Here is a 25867-nt window from a genome sequence, read left to right as displayed (position 1 = left end):
AGAAATACATGCTCAAAATTACAGGTCATCAGGGAATTCCAAATCAAAACAAGATTCTACTACACACCTATTAGAATGGTCAAAATCCAAAACATGGAAAACACCAAATGCTAACAAGGACATACAGCAATGGGAAATCTCATTCGTTACCGGCGGGAATGCAGAATGATAACAACCACTTCGGAGGACAGTGTGGCTGTTTCTTACAAATCTAAACATATTCTTACCATATTCTTGATCAGGCAAGCAATCACATTCCTTCAGTTATCAGATGAGTGAAAGCTTATATCCACACGGAAGCCAGCACGTGAATGTTTACCACAGCTTTATTTATAACTGCCCCAAACTGGAAGCAACCAAGGTGTCCCTCAACAGGTGAACGGATAAACAAACTGTGGGACATCCAGACAATAAAACACTATTCAGCAGTGATGAGGCATCAAGCCACAAAGACATGAAGGCCACTCAAGTGCATATTGCTAAGTGAAAGCAGTCAGTCTGAAAAGGCTACGTACTACAGAAGGCCAGCTCTGCGACATTCTGGAGACAGTAAAAGAGATCAGCGAAGAAGGAAGGAGGAACAGGTGGGGCACTAAGGATTTTCAGGGCAGTGAAACTATTTCTCTATGATACTGTTACAGTGGATACGTAACATTGAGCCTTTTTCAAACCGGTAGAATGTACTATACAAAGAGTAAATCCTAATGTAGACTACAGGCTTCAGTTAACAATGTATCAATACTGGTTCAGCAACTGTAACAAACATCCCACAGGAATGCTAGATGTTAGTAAGGTAGGGAAACTAGATCGGAAGGTAGCACAGGAGCTCTCCCTACCTTCTGCTCATTTTCCTGTAAACCTGAAACTGGTCTAAAAAAAAAAAAAAGTTAAATTCATTAACTAAAAAAATAAACTAAGGGATGAATTAACCTAGGTTAATGACCCTAGGGTTGGTAATGATATTGTGGTTATATAGGAATATGGCCTTATTCTCAGGAGATTTATCCTAAAGTATTCAGAAATGACATGTTATGATGCCTGGAACATACTGTCAAATAGTTCAGCAGAAAAACAGAAGCACCCCTATCTACACAGAGTCAGTTCTGCTAAAATGCTGGCTGAATTTGTTCCAAAGCATTTGATACATCAGGGGACAATCTGATCACAGAGGATTTCCTGTTTGCTGATCCATGATTTTGATCACAAGGGTCACGATGTGAATGCACCCAGCTGCAATGAGCCACACAGAAATACACAGAACTCAGCCCCCTCCACACCTCAAGCCCTCAGGCCTTATCAGAGCGCACCATGTTAGGATATGCACCTGTTATTTCCAGAGTCACGACTGTCCATCAAATGGCACACAGCCCTGCTTCCACGGCACCATGAATCACAAGCTCGACCCCTCAGACATTCACCTTCATATGCAAAGACAGGTCTTAAGGTCAAGTGCCACACTTCGAGTATTTATGTATTTCTTAACTAGTTACCAAATATAAAACTGTCCTACCATTTGTATTCAGTTCCCATTTTCTTTGAAACTTGTCACTGACAGCTTTTGAGTGCTATGCCCTGACCCCATCTTCTCCATAGACCCTGTGACTTTTGCAGCAAGTCTTTCCTAACACAGTGATTTTTAGGAATGCATGTTTCACATCAGAGCTGAGCAGCGTAAGGATAAAGCAAATGTGGTAAAGTGTCCACAAATGGGGGCAGACTCTAGGTTTGCACTGCATTACTCCTCCAGCTTTTCTGAGGTTTAAAAAATTGTGAACATACAAATTGGGGAGCATAATGTAAATACTAGGGATGGGAAGAAACAGAAGGTAAGCAGAAAGGACTTTGCAAAAGCAAAATTTAATGGAGGCAACGTGTCATAAATAGGGTAATAAAGAGGCACCTTGGCTAAAGGTCATGCTTAACAGAAATGTTACACTATTTGCAACAGAAATGTTACACTATTTGCAAAAGCTGGAAACCAGTTTACACATTCAACTTACAGACGCTTAAAGGTAAGTAATTCTGCAAAACTAAAATCGTTGTGGTGAGGCATTTAATGCCAGAACCCACCCCCCCACAACCTCCCCAAATCCTAGCCACTCGGTCTTCCCACTGCAAGGCCTCTGGTTTCCCAAACACTCTCAATGTACTTTAGGGACCATGCCAGGAAGCGGAGGACCAGAAGCAGTTGACAGAAAGGGCTCATCCATCGAAAAGAGAGGAGTCAACAATGCCAAGTGCCTTCCCCCTCTTACTTTTCTCTCCTTCCTCCCTCCTCTTGGCCACCCGCGGACCCACCTCGAGGCCCTGCCTCACCTCTAGCTGCAGAGACAGCTCACAGGGAAGGGCCAAGTGCATTATGTACATCCAGCCAGCCGCTCAATAACTATTGGCAGAGGAGAGCTCGGCAGCGAGTGCCAGGGGCTGGGCTCACGCAAAGGCAAATATGTCCCTGTTGAAAGGCACCAGGACTGCCCAGCTTACTGGGCAGGCAGCTCAGTCACCCCGGGGAAGGAAGCTAGAGGGCAAGGCTGAGGCTGGCTGTGGATGGACAGATGGTTGGAACTTGCCACTCCCAAGTGAGGAAGGTCAGCCCGCAGCCGCGTGCACACCAGCGCCTCCCAGGGCTGATGCTCGAGGAGCTCCTGGGCTCGCTAAGACATACTTGCTCCTACCCCCGACAGAGAGGACCGCCTCTGTCTTCTTTCTGCTTCCATGCAAGGGGGCTTTGGTAACCAGTACTCCTCGGGGAGAGCAGACCTCTGCTGCTGCTGCAGCTGCCTGCTAGAAAGTTCGGCTCAAAATATTTCAAGTAGAACAAGATCTTACCCAAAATGATCTCTAAGGGGAAACACGTGACTTTCCTTCCTCCTCCTCCCTCCTGTTGGGTGGTTCCCAATCAAGCATTTCCTCTTGAACACAGGGGAAGGGAAGGGAAAAGAAAGAAGAAGAGAGAAAGGGAGACAAACCCTAAGAGACTCTTAACTCAGAACAAACTGAGGTCGCTGGCGGGGCGGGGGGGGGGGGGATGGGGTCGCTGTGTGAAGGGCAGTAAGGAGGGCACATGGTGTAATGAGCACTGGGTGTTATATGCCACTGATGAATCACTGAACTCTACCTCCGAAACTAATAATATACTATATGGCAATTAAATTGAATTTAAATGAAAAAAAAAAAAAAGGATCTCCTCGTGAGGTCCTCACATTAGAAGCAGTGGCTGTCAGCTCACACTCCTGTCATGGCTCCTTCTGACCTCAGGAGCTCAGCTTTGCAGCCCTCTTTCCTCCTCAACATATGCTTTGGGTTTTTTTGTTTTTGTTTTACCTGGTCCATCAGCTCCTGCTCATCAGTGTACAGACATCTACTAATTCTGGTCAGGAAGTAAAAAGGAATCTTGTCTCCAGAAGAAAGGCAAGAATCCAGGGATACTTGTAGTCCCTACACCACATGCCCCTCCTTTCCTTAGGGGGCCGCCAAATGCCAGAGAAGGAAGAAACCTCAAAAGACTCCAAACACCAGAAAAGGAAACAGCCTCTATCAACTTTCTGCCTTAAGTGCTCTTAAAGAGTTTTAAAACCACCTGGGATGAGAGTGAGCGCCAAGCAAAGACGAGTCAGCATAAAGAAACCTAGGCAGGAAGAAATCAATCCTGGTGATTTCAAGTCAGCCCTAGGCCGATTCACGGCTAAATTCCAATGCATTAATTTCAGGTGGGAAAACCATTCCATTTCATGGGCCCTGTACCATGTTACCCTGACAGCAGTGTGTGGAGGGCGGGCAAGGTCCCGGAGACCCGGCTCACCACTGGGCTCTGCCCGCTCTGCTCCATGACTTGAGAGGACTGAACGGCTCAGTGCATCTGCTTCTCTCACCATGGCGGTGACGAGCGGTGCTGGAAGGACCAGAGGTCAGGTCGCTGGAACCTCCAGCCCAGCTCCTGGCCACAGTGGGCACCCCGTAACTGGTGGGCGCGATGGCTCCCACTCCTGCTTTCCTCGCTCATCTTTTAAGCAAAGAAACAGAATTCAAAGCAGATGGCCACAAACGGACTTCTCCCCGAAAACCACAAGCAGGTGACTCACCATTAGCCGGGAAGATTCCGCCAATGTGGGATTAATGAAATGAACCACAACTGTATTCCACGGACATCGGAGGGAACTACTGAGAAAGGATGTGGCATGGTCACTCATTCCAAGGACCTGGTTGGTTGGCAGAACAGGCCTTCTCTTTGCCCTTTGAGCTGGCTGTTCTCAGGGCTGCTCTTTGCATCTCAAAATTATGTTCCAAATCTTCCTTTCTCCTTCTACTTGGTCACTTGCCCAGCCGCGGCTGGAGCCATTTACTATCTGCGCAAGTCAGGTGACCTGGGCAGTGCTCCAACCTTGTGTCTAGGACACCTACCTGGCTCGAATCTGCTGTGTCCCCTCATCTCCGCTGTTGTAAGAGAAAATGCTTTGCATCGTGTGGACTTCATGGAGAATGTATGGAGATTAAAATCAGTGGGAGTGATCTCAAACACACTCACTTGACATAAACAGGAGCACGGAGATGAAATTAAACAGGTGTTGAGGTGTAATTTAGGCAGTGGCTAGCAGGTGAGGGAAGAACAGGTAGAAATGCATCCTTCATCAGGAAGAACAAAGGGAAAAGAAGGATCTTAACCTCAGCTACCCCCCAAGACTTCCCCAGAGTCCTCCCGGGAGTCCTCCCCAGCAGCCCAAGGCAAACACAGAAGGCACAGGAATCCCCCCCCCAGCCTCCCCATGAAATAACTCAGTGTTGGGGGGCGATATAGCCTTTTAAAGCAGATCTCTTATCAAGAAACACTCCAATGAGTCACTGGTGTCAGACTTTGTGCCCAAAGACTTATCTGCTGCAGGCCCACACACAAGTGGGCAGAAGTAAGAAAATTTTACTAGAAACTCAAAGAACGAAATACAAATGAAAAATCCGGGCTTGAATCATGGGTTGAACACAATGAAAAAACAAGATTCTGGCTGCCAAACTTCTCCCACCTGGCTTGCATAGTTAGCATCTGGGCCTGGCGTCAATAGCATCTTTGTAGCCCAGATGGCCAGCACTGCCATCCTAAGGGCTCCCAGCTCCAGGGAGAGGCTGAATGAGGGAGAGGGAGGGAAGGAGAGGGGGAGAGAGAGAATGTGTGCACCTCTACTCTACTCGAACCCAAAGTCCTTAGTCCTTTATAGATTGACCAGCATAACTTTCAAGCCATGAATCCAAAGAAAATCATTCTTTATGCCTCTATCTTCTTCTCTGATTCTTCCTACAGATGCCCAACCAAAAATCTATATTCAGAAGTACAAAAGAACTACTGTCTCACTGCCATAGTCTGCAAATTGCGCGGTATATTCCTGCCAGACTTGTGCGTGCCCGTGTGCACACCCACCCACACCCTAACAAGGCCCCACTCCTCCCTCACACCCTCTCTTCCAACCACTCCCGCAGCACAGACCACGCCCACCCCACAGATGCACCACAGCTGTGCTTTCTCTCCTCCTGCACCTTCTCTCTCGCCCTCTTGTGTGCACAGGTGCCAACAGGGACATATGCCAGGTGGGAAGCTGAATGAAATTGCCACGGGCGGGGCAGTAAATGACTAGGTAGGTCTGGGGAGAAGGGAGGAGCTTCCTGGGAAGGAAACAGGACACAGGTGGAAGAAACACGGGGTGGGGGGAGTGGAGAGGTAAGCAGGAAAGAGAAAGTCTAGACAATTTCTCCCACATGAGAAGTTCTGTGATATGTTCTGGATATTTGTAAAGAAGCCAGTATTCACTTTATTATTTTTGGTGTCACAGGCTAAGGAAGGACAAAAGTCTCAGTGGGCCCAGGTTACTAGCACTATGCTCTAACTCACTGAGCCACTGGGCCACTCTAGGTGGACCAAGATTCAATAGTAACACATAGCAGATCTGCCTCAGCAGAGTCAGGGGAACACCGAACTAAAACCAGGAGACATAGCCTGGTCCCATGACTGTCCCCAGCTCATTGGGCAACGGAGGACTGGCATCTCAGCTCTCTAGACCATGACTTCCTCACCCACCACGGAAGGGACTGTGCAGCTCTGAGTCCTGGTGGACCCCTGGGGGACCCGGAAACTTCCACTTTGGGAGATGTACCCTGTAATTTTCACTTTACAGAGGACTATCAGAGTATTTCTACAAGATGCCAAGTGCCATCCTGGACTGGGAAAGATGACAAAAGAGAGGTAAGTTAAATGGCAGGGAATAAAAATGCTTTCCAAAAAACCAAAAAACCACCAACCAAGGGGAAACACTCATTCTCTTCCCTGACCTCTCCCACTGCTCCTTCCCTTCCTCTCCACTCCCCGGACACGGTGATGATAAAAAGTTGGGGGACAGAGCGTCAGGCAATGCAGTACACCAGAAAGAACACTGGACTTAGAGTCAAGAGTGGACTGGTTAGTAGCTCCGAATTACTTACTCATCCTTGATCTGCTTGCTCCTGGATGACCTGGGCAACAACGATGCTCACAATTACATGAAACGCCACTAAGAGTAAATGCCTGCACAGTGTCCAAGTATCAGTTACAATCCCTTCTTTCCACACTAACCTTAATCTGAAAACCTTGCCATAGACCCACCCTTGTATGTACCTACATCACACCATCACACTTACAAATATTCCATATACCCAAACCTGGCCAAACCACGGTCACAGCTGGGACCGACAAAGCATCGGAAGGGTCCCAGCTCTGCTGTGCTCCTTGATGTCATCAACTCCATCTGTGGTTAGTGTAGGATTTTTTTCTCCTTCCCCTCCCTACACTCTGCTGCCGGAGCTACCACTGCTGAATCAGACCCTTCAGTGTTCCCTTGCTGTTTCTTCTAGTGATCCTTCTGCGTTTCCCAGAATGAGTCTCAAGCCTGCATCTATTCACCTGTAGGTGATGGGGTAGGGCTTAGGGAATATTATTAGTTAATACAACGTATCTTTGTCTAGCAATAAGGATCACTTTGGTCAAAAGAGTACCTTTTCAAATTACTGGTATCTGGGAGTCCTAATCATACCAGTCGAACAGGAGGTGTTAAAAAAAAAAAAAGGAAGAAAATACCACTATGTACTACAGGTAGAAGAGGTTAGTACTATCTCATGGAATATCAGTCAGTAAAGCGTGTATGAGTGCACTGTGATGTGAAATTAACTTCCAAGAGTGGGTCACCCTCAAAGAAGTTTCAAAGCCCCAGGGCCAAGGAACAAAAATGAGTCAGAAAGGCCTAGTCCCTCCACCTGTTGGCACTCTTTCTTTCTGAGTCTTGCTGGTTTAGAATCCCTGGCCCTAGTTAGGTGATCCAGCCAGGTTAACTGCGTCTTTCCGCACCTGAAGATCCTAACCCTTTCTCCAGGGCAGCCCATCCGGGGCTTCAGAGCCCATCCCTCGAGCACCAGGAGGAAGCAGATCTTGTCCCTCACTAACAGGCACTCTGCATTCCAGGACTCCAATGGGGAGTTAGGGTCAGAAAAATGCCTGGGGTTTCCTAAAACCCCATAACAAGGACTAGCAGCCCTGCTTCCTTCAGTGCTGAGAGCAGATGCGCTGGGGCTTGATGCCCCTCACCGCCGCCTGAGAATTTCCGAGGAAGCTTATTCATTCACTTTTGACCCCCCATGAAGTTTCTTACCGTTCACTTGGACACTCTGTGGGTGGCTAAGTCCAAGATTATTTTAGATAACCCTTTAATTCTCCAAATCAACCAGGAAGAGTCTACTTGAGGAGGCTTCTCCTTTAATCCGTCTCCAGTTTAATCCCTCAATCCCATCCCTTAATGCTCCCTGCACGGATTCCTCAAAATGTGTTGTCAGAGCGAGTGAACTTGGCTGCTTGGAAAGTTACCGTGCGGGGAGCGATGGGGAGCGAGGGCGGGGCAGCAGAGAACCCGGGAGCTCGGTACAACCCGTTACAGGAGTTCACCTGGGGGGCGTTTCTGCTCTTGATGGGAAAAAAAACCTTTCAGCAAAGCAACAAAACAAAAGCCAGCGCGCCCGTGGCCGCACACAGGATCGGCCAGCATTGGAGAAGTGCAAACAAGGCTGTGGGGAGGGGGGCGCGGACCGCGGCTCTGCTGGGAGGCCGCGGGACGGGAGGAGAGGGGTCCGGAGGGCGCAGGGAACAAAGCCCCGCGTCCCGCGCCCAGACCTCGCGGGGACACTCTGCTCGCTCGGACGGAGCCCGGCGGCGGGGTGGGGGGGTGCAGGTGTGTGGGTGCGGGTGCGCGCGCAGCGAGCCCCTCCCCCCGCCGCCCCCAAAGCCCGGGGGTGGACGACCGTCTCCCGCCCCCCAACCCCCGCCCCCCTCCGGAGCGGCTCTCACCCGAGCGGGGATCGAAGGTGACCACGAACACGGCCACCACCTGGTCCTCCTCCACGTCGCCGAGCTCCAGGCGCCCGGGCTGCAGCAGCACCTCGGAGGCGCCCAGCTCCTCGGGCTCCCGCCTCCTGGGCGGCTCCGCGGCCGGCCGGCCGCCCCCGCCGCTGCCCCAGCCCCGGCCTCCAGCCTGCAGCTCCGGGGCCTGCGGCAGGGACACCGCGGGGCCCTCGGCCCAGCGCAGCAGCGGCGCCGCGTCTCCCCGCTCCACCATGGCGAAGCGAGGAGGAGCCGCGGGCGGCGAGGGGCGGGCGCAGGGGCGGGCTGCGGGAACTCCCCTCGCCGGGCCGGGCCGGGCCGGGCCGCCGCACCGCCCGAGGCCGCACCTGCCCCGCGCCGCCCCGCCCCGCCCGCGCGAGTCCCGCGGCCGCCCCACCCGCTTCGCCGAACTGCGTGCGGAGTTTGGATTCACGGAGGCATGTGTGTGCCCGCGTACAGGAGACGTCCTGTGGCACGGACGCGCGTCCACCTGGCTCCGTCCACCTGCGCTGGGCTGACGTGCCCTCTCACCTAGGATCCCGTCGATAATTGTACCACCGTGCATGGCTACACGCCATCATTATTTTTGTCATTCCCGTGGTCATATGGACCGTGACAAAAATGTGTTACATAATCCTGGAAGTGCGGCTAAAGCTAGCGCTGGGCTGGGAAGTGAAGCAGAAGAGGCAGCCCCGGCCGTTCTGATGGTATTTGGACTTGGGCCTGGCTTCCCGGAGCTGTGGGCTTTGGTATTTGGCCGGAAGTAGTTGTGTCTCTAACCCAGTCTGCTGTGCCCTTGACTGAGCTGGATAGTGCCCAGCCCTGGCCTTCACCGGACCCTGCCCGGGGCTCATCCGTTTGGGTGACCAGGTCTCCAGAGAGAGTGCTGGATGGTCACTTACCTGGCCTTGGGGTTGGGAGGGGGGAGGTGGAGGTAAAAAGATAAATGATGAAAGCAGTCCCCTTTCTTTAAGCTAAATGTTGCATAAATAGATTATTGTTATGTCATAGATTTTGGCCTGGAAGCGGCAGCCCTGGGCAGTCACTGACCATCTCCTTGGGCAGAGGGGTGCAATTGTGTCATCATTGTATCTCTGGCACATAGGGCACATAGGATGGGAAGTCTTCATCAACACCCCCCAGGGGACAGCCCCTGCATAAATCCCCTGGGCCCTTCTGAGAGCAAGTCAACTGATGGGCCTTCCTGAACCTTGGATGAATCTGGTGTCTGAACAAGTCTCCCTCCTCGCTTCATGCTTTCTTATTCTAATACCTATTCCTATTATTCCCACCTCCTCTGATTACTTAGCACAGATACACTCAAGGGTTGAGGCATTCGAAATAGTATTTCTCAATATAAAAATGGGGTTTCCTAGAAAATCCATAGTCAATTTCCAAAACCATCTCTTTCGGTTCTGACTTGTCTTTCTCCCCTGAGGAACTTCTTTTTTCTGATCTTTTGTATGAACTCCATCCTGAACCCCCTTGTTTAATACCTTCAAGTTGTGTATGTACCAAGAAATAAACTCATAGTCTCTATACTATATTCATCCTATATATATATGTCCTATATATAATTTGCTATGTAAACAGAAGCCTCAGACGTCCCAGCCTTAAACCTAGAGCCTTTCCCATTCTTCGTTTATATGTGTATAATATAGCTCAACTGCCACCATGTCTACCATCAGATTCCTAAGGCCTTGCATAACAGGTGCACAACAGACATTTGTCAACTAAGCAAGTGAAGAGAAGTAGAGACTCACCCCTCTGTACCACCGGATCCTCCTGCCAGGCTTAACCCAGTATCTTGCACTTAACAGGTGCTCAAAAATGTTAATGAGGCTGATGACAGGCCTTTCCACACACATTCACAGTCTGAAAGAGGCTCTATACCTGACCATCAGATTTATCTTCTCGGGATATACTGAATTTCACAAAATGATAGGAAAGAAACTAATTAAAATTAGCTATTAGAGTAGCTCTGGTGGGCAAGGAGTGTGGAAGGTAAGAGGAAGTGCAGGGCAGTCACAGAGACCCTAGGATGGTGTTATATTTTAGAACGAGTTTCCCTAGAACCCCATATATTTAAATTTTGAAATAAAATAATTCTATGTTCCCAAATAGTGAATATATCTGCATTCTACAAAATACATTATATAAAACATACCTAGGGGCCCCTGGGTGGCTCAGTTAAAGACCTGCCTTTGGCTTAGGTCATGATCCCAGGGTCCTGGGATTGAGCCCTGCATTGTGCTCCCTGCTCAGTGGGAAGCCTGTTTCTCCCTCTGCCTCTGCCCTCCCCCGCAGCCACTCCCTCTCTCAAATAAATGAAATCTTTAAAAAACATATCTACAAGATGTAAATATACCTATAATACATAAAAATGTGTATAAAATACATCATTTACAAGTAATTTTGATCTATAAGCTCACCACTGAGTTGGCCATTGTTAGGATTTGGCTTATTCTATTTCACCAATTCTAGGGTGAAGCTTTTCACTTGCTAACATCGCTATGGTGACTCAGAAGTGCTGCCAGCCCCACGGAGGAGGTCGAGTTCTCACGGAGATCTGGGTTTGCTCTTGTCAGCCATCGGGAGGCACCACCAACCCAAGACGACTTTGAGTTGAATTCTCAAAGGTTCTTTGGACCACGCTGGTAGCGGGAATTCAAAATGCAAGCTAGCGCAAACACTGGTTTGCCGTTCACGTTCTTGGGCCAGATGTTTTCCTTCCCTCCAGCCAACGACAAAGTGGAGATGAGCACGTTTCTGTCCCCGCCCTCTCTGCGTGGGAGGGTTCTTTGCCACAGCTGCATCGGGGCTACCTTGCTAGACCCCGCAGCTGGGACATTCTAAAATTCTTAGTGGCATGTAAAAAATAAGGGGATATCTTAAAATAAAAGATGCAATTAAAAGTTTTCTCCGTTTATGTTGAAATCATACCATATCTCAGTTTTGTGTTTTTTTCGATAACATCAGACTATGAACATTTTCCCATCCTGTTAGGAACTTCTTATATGCCTCATTTTAATGGTTCCCATTGTATGTGTGTTTGAAAATTTACTTAACCATTCTCTCCTTGTTGAATGATCAAGCCCTTCCTCTTTTTGTTATGTTTAAAGTGTTGGCCAAATTTCACTCTGAACTAACACCGCCTGTTAGATGTCAAGCCCTGCACGTAGTACTGGGGCAGCTATAAAGAAAAAGCCGACATCTCTCCTCATCAGGCTTAGAGCCTAGCAGGGAAGGCAGCTATCAGGCAAGGAATGAAATCTAGAAGGAGGGGTGACAGACAGGGCAGCTGCAATCAGTTATTCGGGATGTTGGTTTATGACAGAGTGCCAGATGGGGCAATGCTGGGTTGAAATATATTCGTATTTTTAAGGTTTTCGATAATCTTGCCAAATTGTTGATTCACTGGTATATAAGGTCATCAATTTCTTTTCACTCTTGGCCCAGTTAGATATTGCCATTTAAAGTTTTTTCTTGCCAATTTATCGGATGAACGTGGCATTTTGTTTTTAAATTAATGTTTTATGACTGAATCTAATCATGGTTTCGAAATCTGTGTTGGTGATTTGTGGTCGCTCTTTCTGCTTGTGATGCCTCCTGCTTGTTTACCTGCTGGGGTCTTCGCACTCTTGCTATCAATTTACATGAGTTCTTTATACAGTAAGAATATTATACATTTGTCTGGCATAATTTTTGTTACTCTTATTTCCGATTTATTGTATGGTTTCAATGCTGCTTAATTGTTTTATGAAATTTAGAAGTTCTAAATCTTATTTTGTCAAACTTATCCATTCTTTTTGTGATTTCTTATGTTGATTTGACATTTAGAGATTTGGTCCCCACCCAGAAATTGGATCAATATTCACTTTTATTCTTTTAGTTATTTATACATTGGTTTTCCACATATGATCTCTTAATCTAATCAATGTTCATATTGCAAAAGGGATAATGAAATGAGACTCAAATTTTTATTGAATTTGGTAACCAATAATTGCTATACCACAATTGAATAATTCTTCCAATTCCCATGATTTATAATTCCCCTTTAAATTACAATATTGAATTCCTGGTATTTACTAATTTGTGTACTCTTCCCCATGGATGTGTCTATTCTTACAAGTCTTGTAAGCTTTTTATTTCTAGGAGAGGTAGTCGTCTCTTTTTACTCTTTTTTTTTTTTAAAGATTTTATTTATTTATTTGTCAGAGAGAGAGAGAGCACGAGAGCAAGCACAGGCAGACAGAGTGGCAGGCAGAGTCAGAGGGAGAAGTAGGCTCCCTGCGGCGCAAGGAGCCCGATGTGCGACTCGATCCCAGGATGCTGGGATCATGACCTGAGCCGAAGGCAGCTGCTTAACCAACTGAGCCACCCAGGCGTCCCTCTTTTTACTCTTTTAATAAGTAGATCTCCATGGCAAAATAATCAAATGACACTTAGGACATACAGTGAGCAGCAATTTCCTTCTCCTCCATCCATGTCCCAAGACCCCTCTCGATCCTCAGGGACACACACTTTCGACAGTTTCTATCTTTAGAGTTTCTGGTGGTTACCCTCTGTGGAAGAGCTGTAACTCTTCCTTATCACACTTCCCCCCAGTCATTGAGCATTTGCTTTGCTTTGTTTTAGGAAGGTAAAACTTCAGTGTAGGGATCTTTTAACTGGATCAGAAGCATGAAGAAATGGCTGGCAATGTTTGACCAAGTTACTAGTGACTTCTTGAGCCCCAGCCCTCGGAGCAGAGCTCTCATCTCTGTGGCTGGGGACGGCCTTGGACCAGGTCATGTAGGCAACCCAGTCTACTCTAATTTTGTAGAATCTGGGAATGGCTAAGTGCCACATAAGTTTTCCTGACCGTGGATAATAGAGATCAGATCAGCAGACTAATGAGTCTAGACCATAGTTTCAAACTATCTGCTCCTTAAGATATGGATAGTACATCAATGGTCTCTAAATTATTGGGATATAATGTTAGCAATCTGTTCTTGTTCTAAGAAGAATACCACATGTTTGTGAGTGGACAAGCAGTGTGTCTCTACTCTAACCGCTATTTTGACAGACATTCTCCAGTCTTAGCAAATGGGACATCTTGGCAAGAGAAGCAGTGTTTTAGAATCTGATTTCTTCATCAAGTAGGATGGATTTTTACTAAGGGCGCTAAAGCCTTCGTGAGTGAAAAGACATGTTATCAGTGATTTGCTTAAAAAAAAAAAAAAAAACCAACCCTCCAGTACCCACCCCCTCCAACAAAATTGCAGATATAAATGAAACATGATTTTACAGCTGCCCATAATTTTTGAAGCTATGTTACTGGTACATGGAGACTCATTATACTGTATTTTCTCTACGTTTGCTATGATTGAACATTTCCACAAGAAAAAGCAAAACAAGAAGAAAAGAATTAATGAGGCTTTAAAATGACCCCCAGGCTTTATCTTACTTAGCCCATAATCTTTCCTTGGAATTCTGTTCTGCTGTCAATGCTACTAAGTACATACAGCTGTGTAAGCACTTGGAAACGAGAAACCTGGTGGCCAGATACAAAGTATTGTTAATGATTTATATAATTATCACTGGATTCACTGCAAGTGACAGGTGTCTGCTTCTGTGTGCTCTCTCTTGGGGGGGTGGAGGGAGGGGGTCAAGAGTAGATCCCCTTCAAGGCTCCTGGCCTCACTGAGCACCCTGGACTGTTAGGGGAGTCAGGAGCACCTGAGATGCCGTGCTGCTGTGGGCCCAAGCCCAGGGCAGCCACGCCAGTCTACACCTGCTGTCACGGCTCCTGGTGGATTTTTCCAGGGAGCTGGTGAATGTCTGTTACTGATGAACATAGTCTGCTTTTCTCGAAGTGACTGTAAACTTCCCTCTGTGGGGATGAAGCAACACTTCCAGTTACGATGAGACACTGAACGAGATAAGGACAAGGAAGAATATGGGGCGGGGCTGGGCAGGGACTTCAGAGATACTGTCTAGTCCTCTGCTTTCCCCCGTGAGCTGGAGAGAATTTCCCCCTGAGTCCGAAAGGCCCACAGGCCCTAGTCTGAGAATGCTGACGGCCGCACTCCCCAGGGACACGTTCTGGTGACGAAGGCCAGCATTCCTCTCCGTCACCTTAGAGTTCCCTCAGGTTTGTCTCTAGTCTTCAGAGTCCAGGCCCAGCGGTCTGAGGCCCAGAACGTTGCTTGCAGCCTCAGTTCTCTTCCAGTCTTTGCTTCCTGTCTCAGAGCCTGCCAGCCTCCCAGAAAGCCTCAGAAGAAAAATGTCCCTTTCTTGCTTGGGAAACCAGACCTTCCAATGTGTCCCAGTGGGCAGTCTCATCAAATATACCATAATCCAACACCAGTATTTTTCAGAGTCTGCAATGAGTCAGTCCTAATTCAGTCTTCAATAAATAATGTGTTAGAGCTTTGCTTTGGCTTGTTTGTGCTTTTTTTTTCTTTCCTTACAATTCTCCCTCCTGAGGGAACATTGAGGCCAGCATGTCCTTCCGTGGAGCCACAGACTTTCAAACAAAGAGCTCATTTTCTGTGGCGTTAGCTTTACTTTTACAAAGGAACGGTCCATCCCAAAGTTGAATATGAGTTTCTACCTCTTCTAAATCGATTTGAATGGATAAACTCTCTTGCTTCCATTCTTCCCACTGGTGTTTTAAAGGCCTCAACACCAAGGTTGGGTCAGAGTTGGGCTCTGAGTCTAGCTTTCTCTTCACTCAGCTTCCCCCAAGCTCAGGGCTTAGGGATCTCAACCCTGAGATGCAAAGCAGGCTTCCTCCTTCTACATCTTACTCCTTGGGAACATCGCTTTTCTCCACTGCAGCAACCCCTGAAACAATAAGAAAAATATTCAAACTTCTAAAATGCCAAACACTGAGTATTTAAAACAAAACTGAGATATATTAATTTTACTTTCCCAAGTCCATTAAAAAAAGGCCCTAGGGAACACCCACTACGGGTCAGATATTAAGGGAAAAAAATCCCCTTTTTTCTCTTCTTGCCACAGAGTACCTGCATTCCTCTTTGACCTCTGGTCTCATGATGTGAAGCTGTTGGCCTGGGATGGCTGCCTATAGTATTAATTCTTCATAATGTGCAGAAAACTGAGAACAAAGAACAAGAGTGAGGCGTGACACCCCAAATAGTGAGGCTGTGGGCCAGAGGCAAAATGCATGCTTCCAGAGATCCCCTTGGGCCATCAAGGTCAGGAACTGGTCAGTGCCCATCATTCTACTTTCCAAATTGGGAGTATCTTCTTTGTACTTGTTATTCTGCCTTTCTTATTCTGAAGCCTTAGCACTATTGTCCTTTGAGTGACAATATGTGAAAGGTGAATGGTGCCAGTTTCTAACAGAATCGATGCTGGTGACAAGGGACCCGAACCATCACAACGGCACAGCTGCCTCCCTAGGTAAACAGTGTGGTCATAAATGAGGGTGATTGAGAATTCTAGCAAGGCTGAGAGGAAGGCGGAAGATGGTGGGGGGGTGATGGTAAAGAACCACTTGGTCCATCTAGGTACCGCCCCATGAACCAGCCCCTGCAGGCAGGCCCATGATATGCTCAGAGTGTTTCAGGTAACTCTCACCCTGCTTGAGAGCAGAGTCAGGCCAGCCATGGCCTGAGACGGGGACACGGGTCAACAACCAGGCTGTAGCGACGGAATAATATCACATGGCCTGCCGTGATCATTGTGATCACGGAACTCCCTCCCAACTCCAGAATCTTAGTTCCTACCAATTTCTATACTTGTAACCTGAATCCTCCTTTCCCTGGTGATGACATTCTTGTCTCTGGCCCCTGTGGGATGCGGAGACCCTGACAGAGGTGGGCAGAGAGCTGCTGCCTGCTGTGGGCAACAGGATGTCCCCATGGAATGATTTGGGAAGGTCAGTGTGCGCGGGATGGGCAGGGAAGGGCGAGGGAAGGATCTGGTGGTGTGCACGCCTATACAAAGCTGGAGTGCGCGAAGGCCTTTAGCTGAAAAAACGTTTTCACATCCTCCAAGTTACTTTTCATTTGGCTTAATGTCCTCAGGAGTACTGGTCAGAGATGGGAAAGGCTGAGAGGAGAAAGGCATGGAGGGATTAATGAAGAGAGAGGAAATGCAAGACGGGTGATGGGCAACAAGCAACCAAAGACTGTAAGAGAAATTAACTTCGTTTCAGCCAGGATCAAACTATCCTCCGTACCTCTCTCATCAGCCCATGTTTGTCATGTAAATAATTCCATGGGTCCAGTACCTCTAGGGTCTCCTCTGAAGGTACAGGAGGGGTCATGTGTAGCATTTTCCTTTTCCATGGATGGACTTTCACGTGGTTTCTCCCATAAAGTGATATTGGTGGCTTTTTTTTTAATTCGCAGAGTTTTTTTTTTTTTTGTTCTTCTCAAGAGGCCCCTCCAAGAAAGAAATTAAATAATTTAAATACTGTAAATACTAAATATTGTATTTTAAACAGTAATTTTTAAATTTATTATTATTATTTTTTACAAAACAAGGCATTTCAGGGCAAAGTAATTGCCGTTTTCAAGTAATGCAAACCTGTTTCTGTGTGTTGCTGAACTTCCTAGGCTTTCTTTCGTCAGTTTAGAAATTTGTCCTGTTCCCTAAAAGTTTTAACTGCTGATACCTGGGGTTGGGTGGAGGGCGTGAGGTGCCTGGTGGGAATCTAAGGCATCTCTCTGCTAGGGAGATGAATTCCAGCCAAGATAAGTCAGGGACCGTTTAAGGATGATTATGATGTCCCGGTGATGCTGAGTTCTAATTAACTGCTGTTAGCCGCCAGGTGGGTGGGAGAGACAGGCGAGTGTGATATTTCTAAACGGTAGGTAGAAAGGGTGAAAATGATTTCTTTCCAATAATGAGCTTGTCCCCGAATTGGCTAATGGTATTTTTAAAGCCGTGCTAAATTAAAGGGCTCCATCTATCTCGCCAGTATCTCATAGCACATGGATTCAGGAGACCATGTGGGATATCCAGAAGAGTTCTACATGTAAATTGGACTTAATTGCTCTGAGAGTCGCTGGAGCTTTCTTTAATCAGACTGGAAATAAGGATAAGCTGAGGCTTCACAGACATGTGGTACTTAAGTGGGCAAACGAATGCCTCGCCTCCATGGAGCTGTGAGTGGGCAGAGGGAAAGGCAGGCTACGATTGGGGGCTCTTCCAATTCATTCAATTTGTTTTTTTTCCTCCTCGCTTCTGCAGCTCCGGAGTGCTCCCTTCTGATAGGACCTGACTGTGTGGTGAAGTTCTCCGGCTCACATGGATGTCAGCAGTGTTAACAAAGAGCTAAAGCAGAGGCTGAACTTTTCCTACTGTGAAGAAGAAAGTGAGAGTGAAGGACAGGAGGAGGCACAGGAGAGCGGGGAGGCCCAGGGCCACACCCCAGACAGGGCTGAGGGGCCGCGCTCAGAGGCGAAGTTCACCCGTCCTGAGCCTCCACTTAGTGGCGTCTGTGAAGCTGGCACATTTCAGGAAAAGGACAAGATGAGTCCAGGACAGGTTTTGAGGACTTCAGTGTCAGGCTTTAGCCAATGTCCAGAGACACCCGCCCAGCTGGACAGCGGGAGCAAGCTGCTGCATGGCGAGAGCCCCTTCACTCCCAAAGTAAGTAAGTTGTGGGGCAAGGGGACCCGGGTCGCCACGATCTGCGTCCCTTCAGCTCCGAGGATGGAGAAGCAGGTCACGGCTGCGTGTGGGTATCTGACCCATTTGCCGCATGGGCTATGGATCTCCTCAATTACGCATTTATCGGTGAAAATGAAGAAGAGTTTAAAGTTGCCAGAAAACAGAACTAAACGCCTTGCTATCTTCTCCAAATCATTGATGTCAGCTGCTATTTGATGTAGACCACAAATAAATCTTGGTGGGGAAAAAATATTCCTAGTTAAAGAATATTAGAACTGGAAGGAATACTGAGATCTAGATCCTTATTATGCATGCGGCCTGTGAGAAAACCCAGTTTCACAGATAAATGGGCTTTTGGTTCAGCTGATGGCAGGGGCAGGACTAGAAACCTGATCTTTCTGGTCTTCGTCTACTGCGGTTCTTTCCATTACTCCAACTGGCTCTACGTGTATGTGATGATTTATTAGTATTTCCTCCTAAGAATGTTCACATTCACTGTTGGAACGTTGCTGCTACTGCTCCCCGAAGGAAGTCCTCCCCAGTCTAGCGAGAGGCAGGCTCTTCTGCTATTCGTGGGTGAAGAGTTGTCTTGTCCAGGCTTCTTTATAAGCTGGGGATGCCAAGTAGGCAAAGGTACCACGTAGTTTTCTTAGTCCTTTATTCTTGCTGTGGTTATTCTCCTACTATAGCTACACATTACGAAAGCCAGGGAAGGGCAGAGTTACTTCTCAACAGCCTAGTGCCATGGTATGCGAGCCTCAGGGTTGGTATGAGCTTTGCTTTCTGCTGGCTCAGCTTGGTACTTAAGGCTGTCATAACAGCATTTGTGCTTCTGACTGCAGACAGTCACTGTCAGCAGGGCTCTTGGGTTCATGCTGTGTATGCACACCACGCCCCCCAGGAAGAACGAAGCTTCTTGTCTGTATTGTAGACAAACTACTTTACTACGCTTATGTGTCCACCTGTGGGTTTTCCAATGGTCCCAATGCCAACCAGTCAATCATCCATTTATTTTTTTGAGAACCATTTATTTTTTGAGAATCCAGTGTGGACAAGGAGCAGAAGACATGGTCTCTCCCCTCAAAGTGCTTACCATCAGCAAAGAGAAGAGAGGAGATGCATCTCCAGACACTGTGATGGGTGCTTCAAGAGTGGTTCTGAGGGAGACTGGGCTGAGGGAATGAGGCTCTGAGCCAGAGTAGGCAGGCAAGGAAGCATGACGCGGTAGGTCTATTTCAGACTTTCATTTAAAACCGAGCACCTTGAGATCAGACCTTCTGCTGGCAAATCCTTCACTGTGTCCAAAAGTGCCCATGAAATGAATGAAGATAAACAATTGAGACAATAAAGTTCAGATCAGCTGTGCCAGGGGAGTGTTTCGGCACTTAATTCCCAATAAAGAATTGGGAATTAAGTCTCAAGATCAGGAATGCCGTTTCCAAGAAAGTCAAGTCTGAGAGCTGTCTTCAAGGAAGATCTAGAGTGAGCCAGGTGAAGAAGAGAATGAGAACTTGAGGCCAAGGGAAAAGCAGCTACCAGGCTAGGAGGAGGAAGATCATGTCACACCTAGAAATCGCATGTTGCTAATGATGGGGACCTGTAAGCGAGAGGACACAGGCTCGAGGTCCGAGTAGGTAGGCAGGAGCTAGATCAAGATTTTCTTCTGAAAGCTTTGAGACCTTCATTAAATGATTTTGATCAGAGCGCTTTTGGAAAAATTGGCCTTCATGTGAGGGCTGCATGGAGCGGGAGAAACCCAGAGACAGCAGATCTGTTGACAAAGGAGAAAGACCTGAACTGTGTCCGTGGTGCACAGTGATAAACTGAGAGTTGTTTAGGATTTGCTAATTGACTTTGATGTAGGATCCTCAAGCCCAATGGTCAAGAAAGAATTCTAGAGATGTTTTACAGTGCAAAAAGGTATTTTTATTCTAATATGGGGACAGGCCTGTGGGCAGAAAGAGCTGCGTTGTGATTGTGAGGAGTGACTGTGTATACAGGGTTTTCTAGCTTATGTAGCCAATATTGACTTTAGGGCTATGGGAAATAGGGTCTATAGGTTCCTGGAGGTCTATTATTAAGATTGTGTTTTTCCTGTAAATCATTAAGACAGTTACAAAGTCTAGTGGAGCTTCATGTCCTACATGACTGTGATCTTTATCAACTGACCATTTGTTCTTCCCCTGCCTTTGTTCTTAGGCAGTTTCTAGTGCCCAAGGAATATTATGTATACATATCCTACCTTAAGGGGAGGGGGGTTAGTGGGGTGTCAGGTCATGTTTTGCCCTCAACTTGCCTTTTTTCTCTCATCATTTCCGACCCTGAACAATCCTGATCCTTAAATCTTTGAGATTGTTGAAGGCAGAAGATCTCCTCTTCTGTAGTTTCTTCCTGCCAAAGAGGAGCATAGAGATGTCCCTGCCTATGTGTCAACATTGTCCAGTTAGGGAACCTATAGGGGAGTTAGAAAAGGTGGAAGCATCTGAGTCCAATGTGGACAAAATAACTCTGTGGGTGGGCCCCTGGGTGGCTCAGTCGGTTAAGCATCTGCCTTAGGCTCTGGTCTCCGTTCCAGGTCCTGGGATTGAGCCCCGGGTCTGGCTCCCTGCTCAGCAGGGAGCCTGCTTCTCTCTCTCCCTCTGCCTCCTGCTCCCTCTACTTGTGTCCTCGCTCGCTCTTTCTCTGTTGAATAAATAAATAAATAAAATCTCAAAAAAAAAAAAAAAAGAAAGAAAGAAGTAACTCTGTGGGTGGTAAACCCTTTCAATCCTCTTTTGAAGAAGAGTTTGAGATCTTCTACAGGTTCAAAGGAGTAAGAAAGCTCATTAGTTTGTTCATGGGTTTCCTGTAAAGGAGGTGCACAAGTCCAGGAAGAGTGTCCCTCTAATATTACTGCAGTGGGAGTACATAATACAACCCAATATGGACCTTTCTGTTTTGGATTGAGGTCCCCTGCTGTATTTGGCTTCCAGTCTTTTAAAACAAACCATGTTTCTGGGGCTTACATGGGATTGACTTTGTCATAGTTAAGTCAGGTTTTGGGAGCATGTCATCAGTATACCCATTAAGCAACATGAATTGAACCAGCCTTGAGTGAATAATTTAATAAGGTATTATAATCTTCATCTAATAACAGGTCCATGGTAAGAAATGGTTTTCCATATAGTAACTCAAAAGGGCTTTGTCCTAGAGGTTGTTTTGGAACAGTTCTCGTTCTAAGAAGTCCTCCTGGTAAGAGAGTAACCCAGTTTTTCTGGGTCTCTAGACTAAGTAAGATGTCATTTTAAAGTATGATTAAGAGAAGGACGACTGTCCTTTTGAAGGGATCACGGAGGCACAATCTAGGAATAAGGTCTTCAACAAACCTTTGGTTACTTTGGTGGTTCTTTCAGTTTTATATGGAAAGGCCTCGATCTATCCAGTGAAAGTATCAACAGACACTAGTAGGAGCCTGCAGTCTTTGTAAGGAAGCACGTCTGTGAGATCAAGCTGCCAATCTCCTCCTGGCTATGTTCCATGGCTTGGGACTGGTTTCAAAAGTGGTACAGTGGGGGGTACGGACTGCGCCTTCTGGATTTACTTGTGCCGAAACAATACACAATTGGCAAATCTGTTTCATTATAGCTATTAACTTTACTCCATCAAGTGTATCTTTAACTAAGCGTTTCAAAGCATTTTTGCCCAAATGAGTAGCCTGGTGTAAACCTTGTATTACCTTCCATGAGTTATTTTTGGGTATAAAGATTTTCCCCTCATTATTAATAAGCCAGTTCTGTGCATTTTTTGAATTTCCTTGTTGCTGGGCCATGTGAGTTTCTTGGTCTGAATAGACTGAATTGGAGTTAAGATTGAAATGAGACTTAATATTTGTTTATTTTGTGCTGCCTGCTTGGCTGCATGGTACGCCCAATTGTTTCCTTTAAATTCTTTTTTTTTAAGGTTTTATTTACTTATTTGACAGAGAGAGATCACAAGTAGGCAGAGAGGCAGGCAGAGAGAGAGAGAGGAGGGAACCAGGCTCCCTGCTGAGCAGAGAGCCCGACTCGGGGATCGATCCCAGGACCCTGAGATCATGACCTGAGCTGAAAGCAGAGGCTTAATCCACTGAGCCACCCAGGCGCCTCTCCTTTAAATTCTAAGATCCTATCCTTTTGATGTCCTCTGAGATGAATTATAGCTACCTCCTTAGGTAGGTGTCCAACCTCAAGAGTAATTATTCAGGCTCATATCTGATTGGGGAGTTATGGCTTGATAATAATCATAATCCTCTTTCCTTCCAAATTTCCCCATGGTCATGTAGCACCAGGCAAGCATATTTGGAGTCAGTATTCATTTTTAGGCCTTTTGCCATTGAAGAGCATGGGTAAATGCTATTCATTTAGTCTTTTGAGTGGAAGAATTTATTGGAATTGGAAGGGCTTTTGCCTCAATGGTCTTATCTAACTATGGCGTATCTGGCTTTTCTTTTTTTCCTTACCTATGAAGCTGCTGTCATCAGTAAAGCAATTGTCATCTGCATTTTCAATAGGGGAATCTTTAAAATCCAGATCTGCTAGAATAAACACAATCAGTAATCTCTGAGCAGTCATGTTCTAGCATAGACGTATGATGGTCAGGTCCAGGCATAAAGTATAACAGGCTTTTAGTGTTATTTCAGGTTCATCTGAAAGCATAGTCTGGTATTTCGTAAGTCAGCATCCCGTCCTCCATTGGTGGCCTTTGGTCCCTAGGACCCTTTGGACCTGATGTGGAGTCCTCACTGTCAAGAATCGTCCCAGAGTAAGTTCGGAAGCTGCTTCTACCTGGAGGGCTGTTGCAGCCTCTGCTTGAAGACAAGCCAGCCACCCACATTATCAAATGACTTTGAAAAATAGCACGCCTACTTTGTTTCATCTCCTAGTTTCTGGGTAAGAACTCCCAGACTTGTCCCTGTTTTTCTGTTACACATAAAGTGAAAGGTTTTTCTAAATTTGGTAAAGCCAAAGCTGGGGTTGATGAAAGCTTAGCTTTAAATGTTTGAAATGCTGTCTGTTGGGCCTTCCACCCAGGGTACAGGTTCTTTATCAGGGCCTTTGACTGAATCACACAATGGTTTGGCTAAGAACCTAAATCCAGGAATCCACAGTGGGCAAAACCCTGCCATACCTAGGAAAGTACAGAGTTGTTTTTTTTTTTTTTTTTTTTTTTGTAGCTGGGAGTCCAGAATCTAATGATGCCCCGCCTTTTTTTTAAATTTGTCAGTAGATGGGGTTCAGTGACTTGGTATTAGCTCCTACCCCAAATATTGTACTTTTTATTTCGATATTTGTGCCTTTTTAGGGAAGACATGATACCTTCTATTTGCCGAGAAATTAAGCAAAGTCATGGAATTACTATCCGATGTTTCTTTTGTGGGACTACAGATTAAAATATTATCCACGTATTGAACTATAGTTCCTTGAAGCAGGGAGATATCAGGGAGGTCTTTGCTAAGTGCAGCCTCAAAGAGTGAGGACGATCTCTAAATCTCCCAGTGGCAAGACAATCCAAGTTCATTGAACAGACTGTGGGCTTAAGGGTGAGGCCCATTCAAAAGCAAATTAGTGGCTGTGTATCTTCACTTAGAGGGAAGCAGAAGAAGGTGTCCTTTAAGTCAAATACTGTAAACCAGTTGGCATCAACAGGGTCCTGACTGAGAATCGTATATGGACTTGTCACTATGGGCTAAATAGGCATCACTGCTTCATTTATAGCTCTTGAGTCTTGTACTGCCTGATATTCTCCATTCGGTTTCTCTGCTGGTAAAACTGGAGTGTTATAAGGAGATTGATGAGGTTTTAAAATACCATGTTTGAAAAAAGAAAAATACCATGTTTGAGAGATGTATCAATAAGTGGTTGAAAACCAGCCTTTGCCTCAGGTTTTAAGGGATACTGTTTTTTTAGGAGGTATAGTGAGTGGTTGGGTCCTTTAAGGTTGCTTTAATAAGCAATATCAATTAAAAATTTTAAGTCTCATACCAACTGCAGACCTGTGGATTTACTTCCTTCCAGATATCAGAAGGGATATCAGGGCAAGGTTTAAATTCTTCGGGTGTTGAAGAGCACAAGCTGTCCTCTTCAGTAAGAGCAAACTGGCTTCCTAGTTTGTACATTAAATCTCCTCCAACTAATGGAGTGGGAACCAGATGGAAGGACTAGGAAAACATGAGTAACCAACTGATTTTTGTATGGACAGGAGAAACTTTCCTCTCCTGTGCCAACAATTCTATGGTTAGAAAGACAAGTAGGGCCGGAGTGCTGAGGAAGAAGAGTAAGTAGCTCCTGTATCAATAAGGAAATTGATAAACTTACCTTCCACATCCAGGGTAACCTGAGGCTCAGTCATCCCGACTTCAGAGGGACCCAGAACACCCTCAGGGCCTGTCATGCCGGAGCCTCCAGTTCTTGCTCTCCAGTGGGGAGGTGCTTCCCTGTCTTCCCCTCTTTGGAGATGAGGACAGTCTCTCTTCCAATGTCCTCCTTTCTTATAAACAGGACATGACTCTGGTGGAGAGACTGTGTTTGGACATTCTTTGCTCCACTGTCTGATTTGGCCACACCTGTAGCATGGGGTCTCACCTGCTCCTTTGTCTGATACTGGCTTTATTTTTGGCCCCTGGTTAGTCAGGTGTTATAGGGAATCTGTAATAGCCTCAGTCAATATTTTACCCTGCATTTTAGCTCTTTAGTCCTTTTCTTGCCTTAAGGCCATATTTCTATTATTAAAGACCCCAGTAGCTACACTCTAGTGGGGGCTTGAGGGCCAAAAACCATTTTAGTCAATTTATAATGGATGTCCGGTGCTAACTGACCTAAAAAAAAAAAATGCATTTTTAGTACAGTTGTTCCTTCAGGGGAGGTTGGGTCCAGATTCGTATATTTAGGGATGGTTTCTATTAGACAGCCCTGAAGGAGAGCTGGATTTCATCAGATCCTTGGGTAACTTCCTGAATTTTATCATTCCTTTAGAGAATCCTTTTTTCATTTCTTCTGTTAAACAAGTGATCTTATGGTTTTGCCTTTCCTTTCCATATCATCTTGGTAATTCTAGTAAGGTTCAGTATTGGGAACAGTGGTTCCCTCCACTGTTTAATGATGTCTATCTCTGACTGTTACTTCATCAGCAAATTCTTGAGCACCTGCTCAAAGATGGTTCTTTTCTTCAGGGGTGCAACAATATGATGTATATATCTTGGCAGGTCAAATTAAACATAATAGGTTATTGTTGAAATTCCTCAATAAATTGGGAGCAGGGTTTTTGGAATATTGTCCTAATTATTTATTAGAGCCAGGTCTGCCATGGAGAATGGGACATGACTTTAACTGTGCCCATTTCTTCAGTAGCAACCTCCCTAAGAGGATGTAATCCAGATTGAGGCGGAGGTCCTAGAAGATAGGGAGTCCTGCTCCTGGTGTTTCCATCTGGGCTGGGAGAAGAGGGGTCTTGAGGTTTATAAGGAGGAGAGATACTAACAGAGCCAGGGTCATCCTTGTTTGGATTAGTCAGTGATCTCTACAGTAGCTGAGGTTTATTAGGAGAAATGGGTCTATTTACACAATTGTCATCAAGTATGTCCAGAGGGGGTTTATTGGTGGTTAGACATATGTTTCAAGAGGCCCTGGGATCAGGATCCTGATTTAGGGCCAGCAAGGCCTTGACATAGGGTACCTCAGTCCATTTGCCCTGTTTCCTGCAAAAGCGATTGGATAGATCGTATTCAAGTTTAATGTCCGTTAATGGGCCATTTTCCCTTAATTCCTGAGGAGTGCTGAGGCCATGCAATGTTACAGAAAATCATTTTTTTTCTTTCTTAGATCTTGCAATCTGAAT

At 46.2% G+C, this 25867-nt stretch overlaps 1 protein-coding gene across 2 annotated transcripts in view; it reads right to left on the bottom strand.

Moving 5' to 3' along the window:
* DENND11 (DENN domain containing 11) overlaps nucleotides 1-8687 on the bottom strand; it is a 51135-nt gene extending 42448 nt beyond the window's left edge. Inside the window, exon 1 of one of the 2 annotated variants that reach the window (XM_032867449.1) lies at nucleotides 8351-8687. In XM_032867449.1, the coding sequence (XP_032723340.1) occupies nucleotides 8351-8618 (268 nt within the window). In that variant the 5' untranslated portion in view covers nucleotides 8619-8687. The remainder of the gene's footprint in view (nucleotides 1-8350) is intronic. The other variant, XM_032867442.1, reaches the window with a different exon arrangement.
* Nucleotides 8688-25867: the final 17180 nt, after the last annotated feature.

This window comes from Lontra canadensis, unplaced genomic scaffold (genome assembly GCF_010015895.1).
Source record: "Lontra canadensis isolate GAN:19392208 unplaced genomic scaffold, GSC_riverotter_1.0 scaffold2, whole genome shotgun sequence".
In the NCBI taxonomy this organism is placed as follows: domain Eukaryota; kingdom Metazoa; phylum Chordata; class Mammalia; order Carnivora; family Mustelidae; genus Lontra; species Lontra canadensis.
This window is presented reverse-complemented; position numbering and strand designations above follow the sequence as displayed.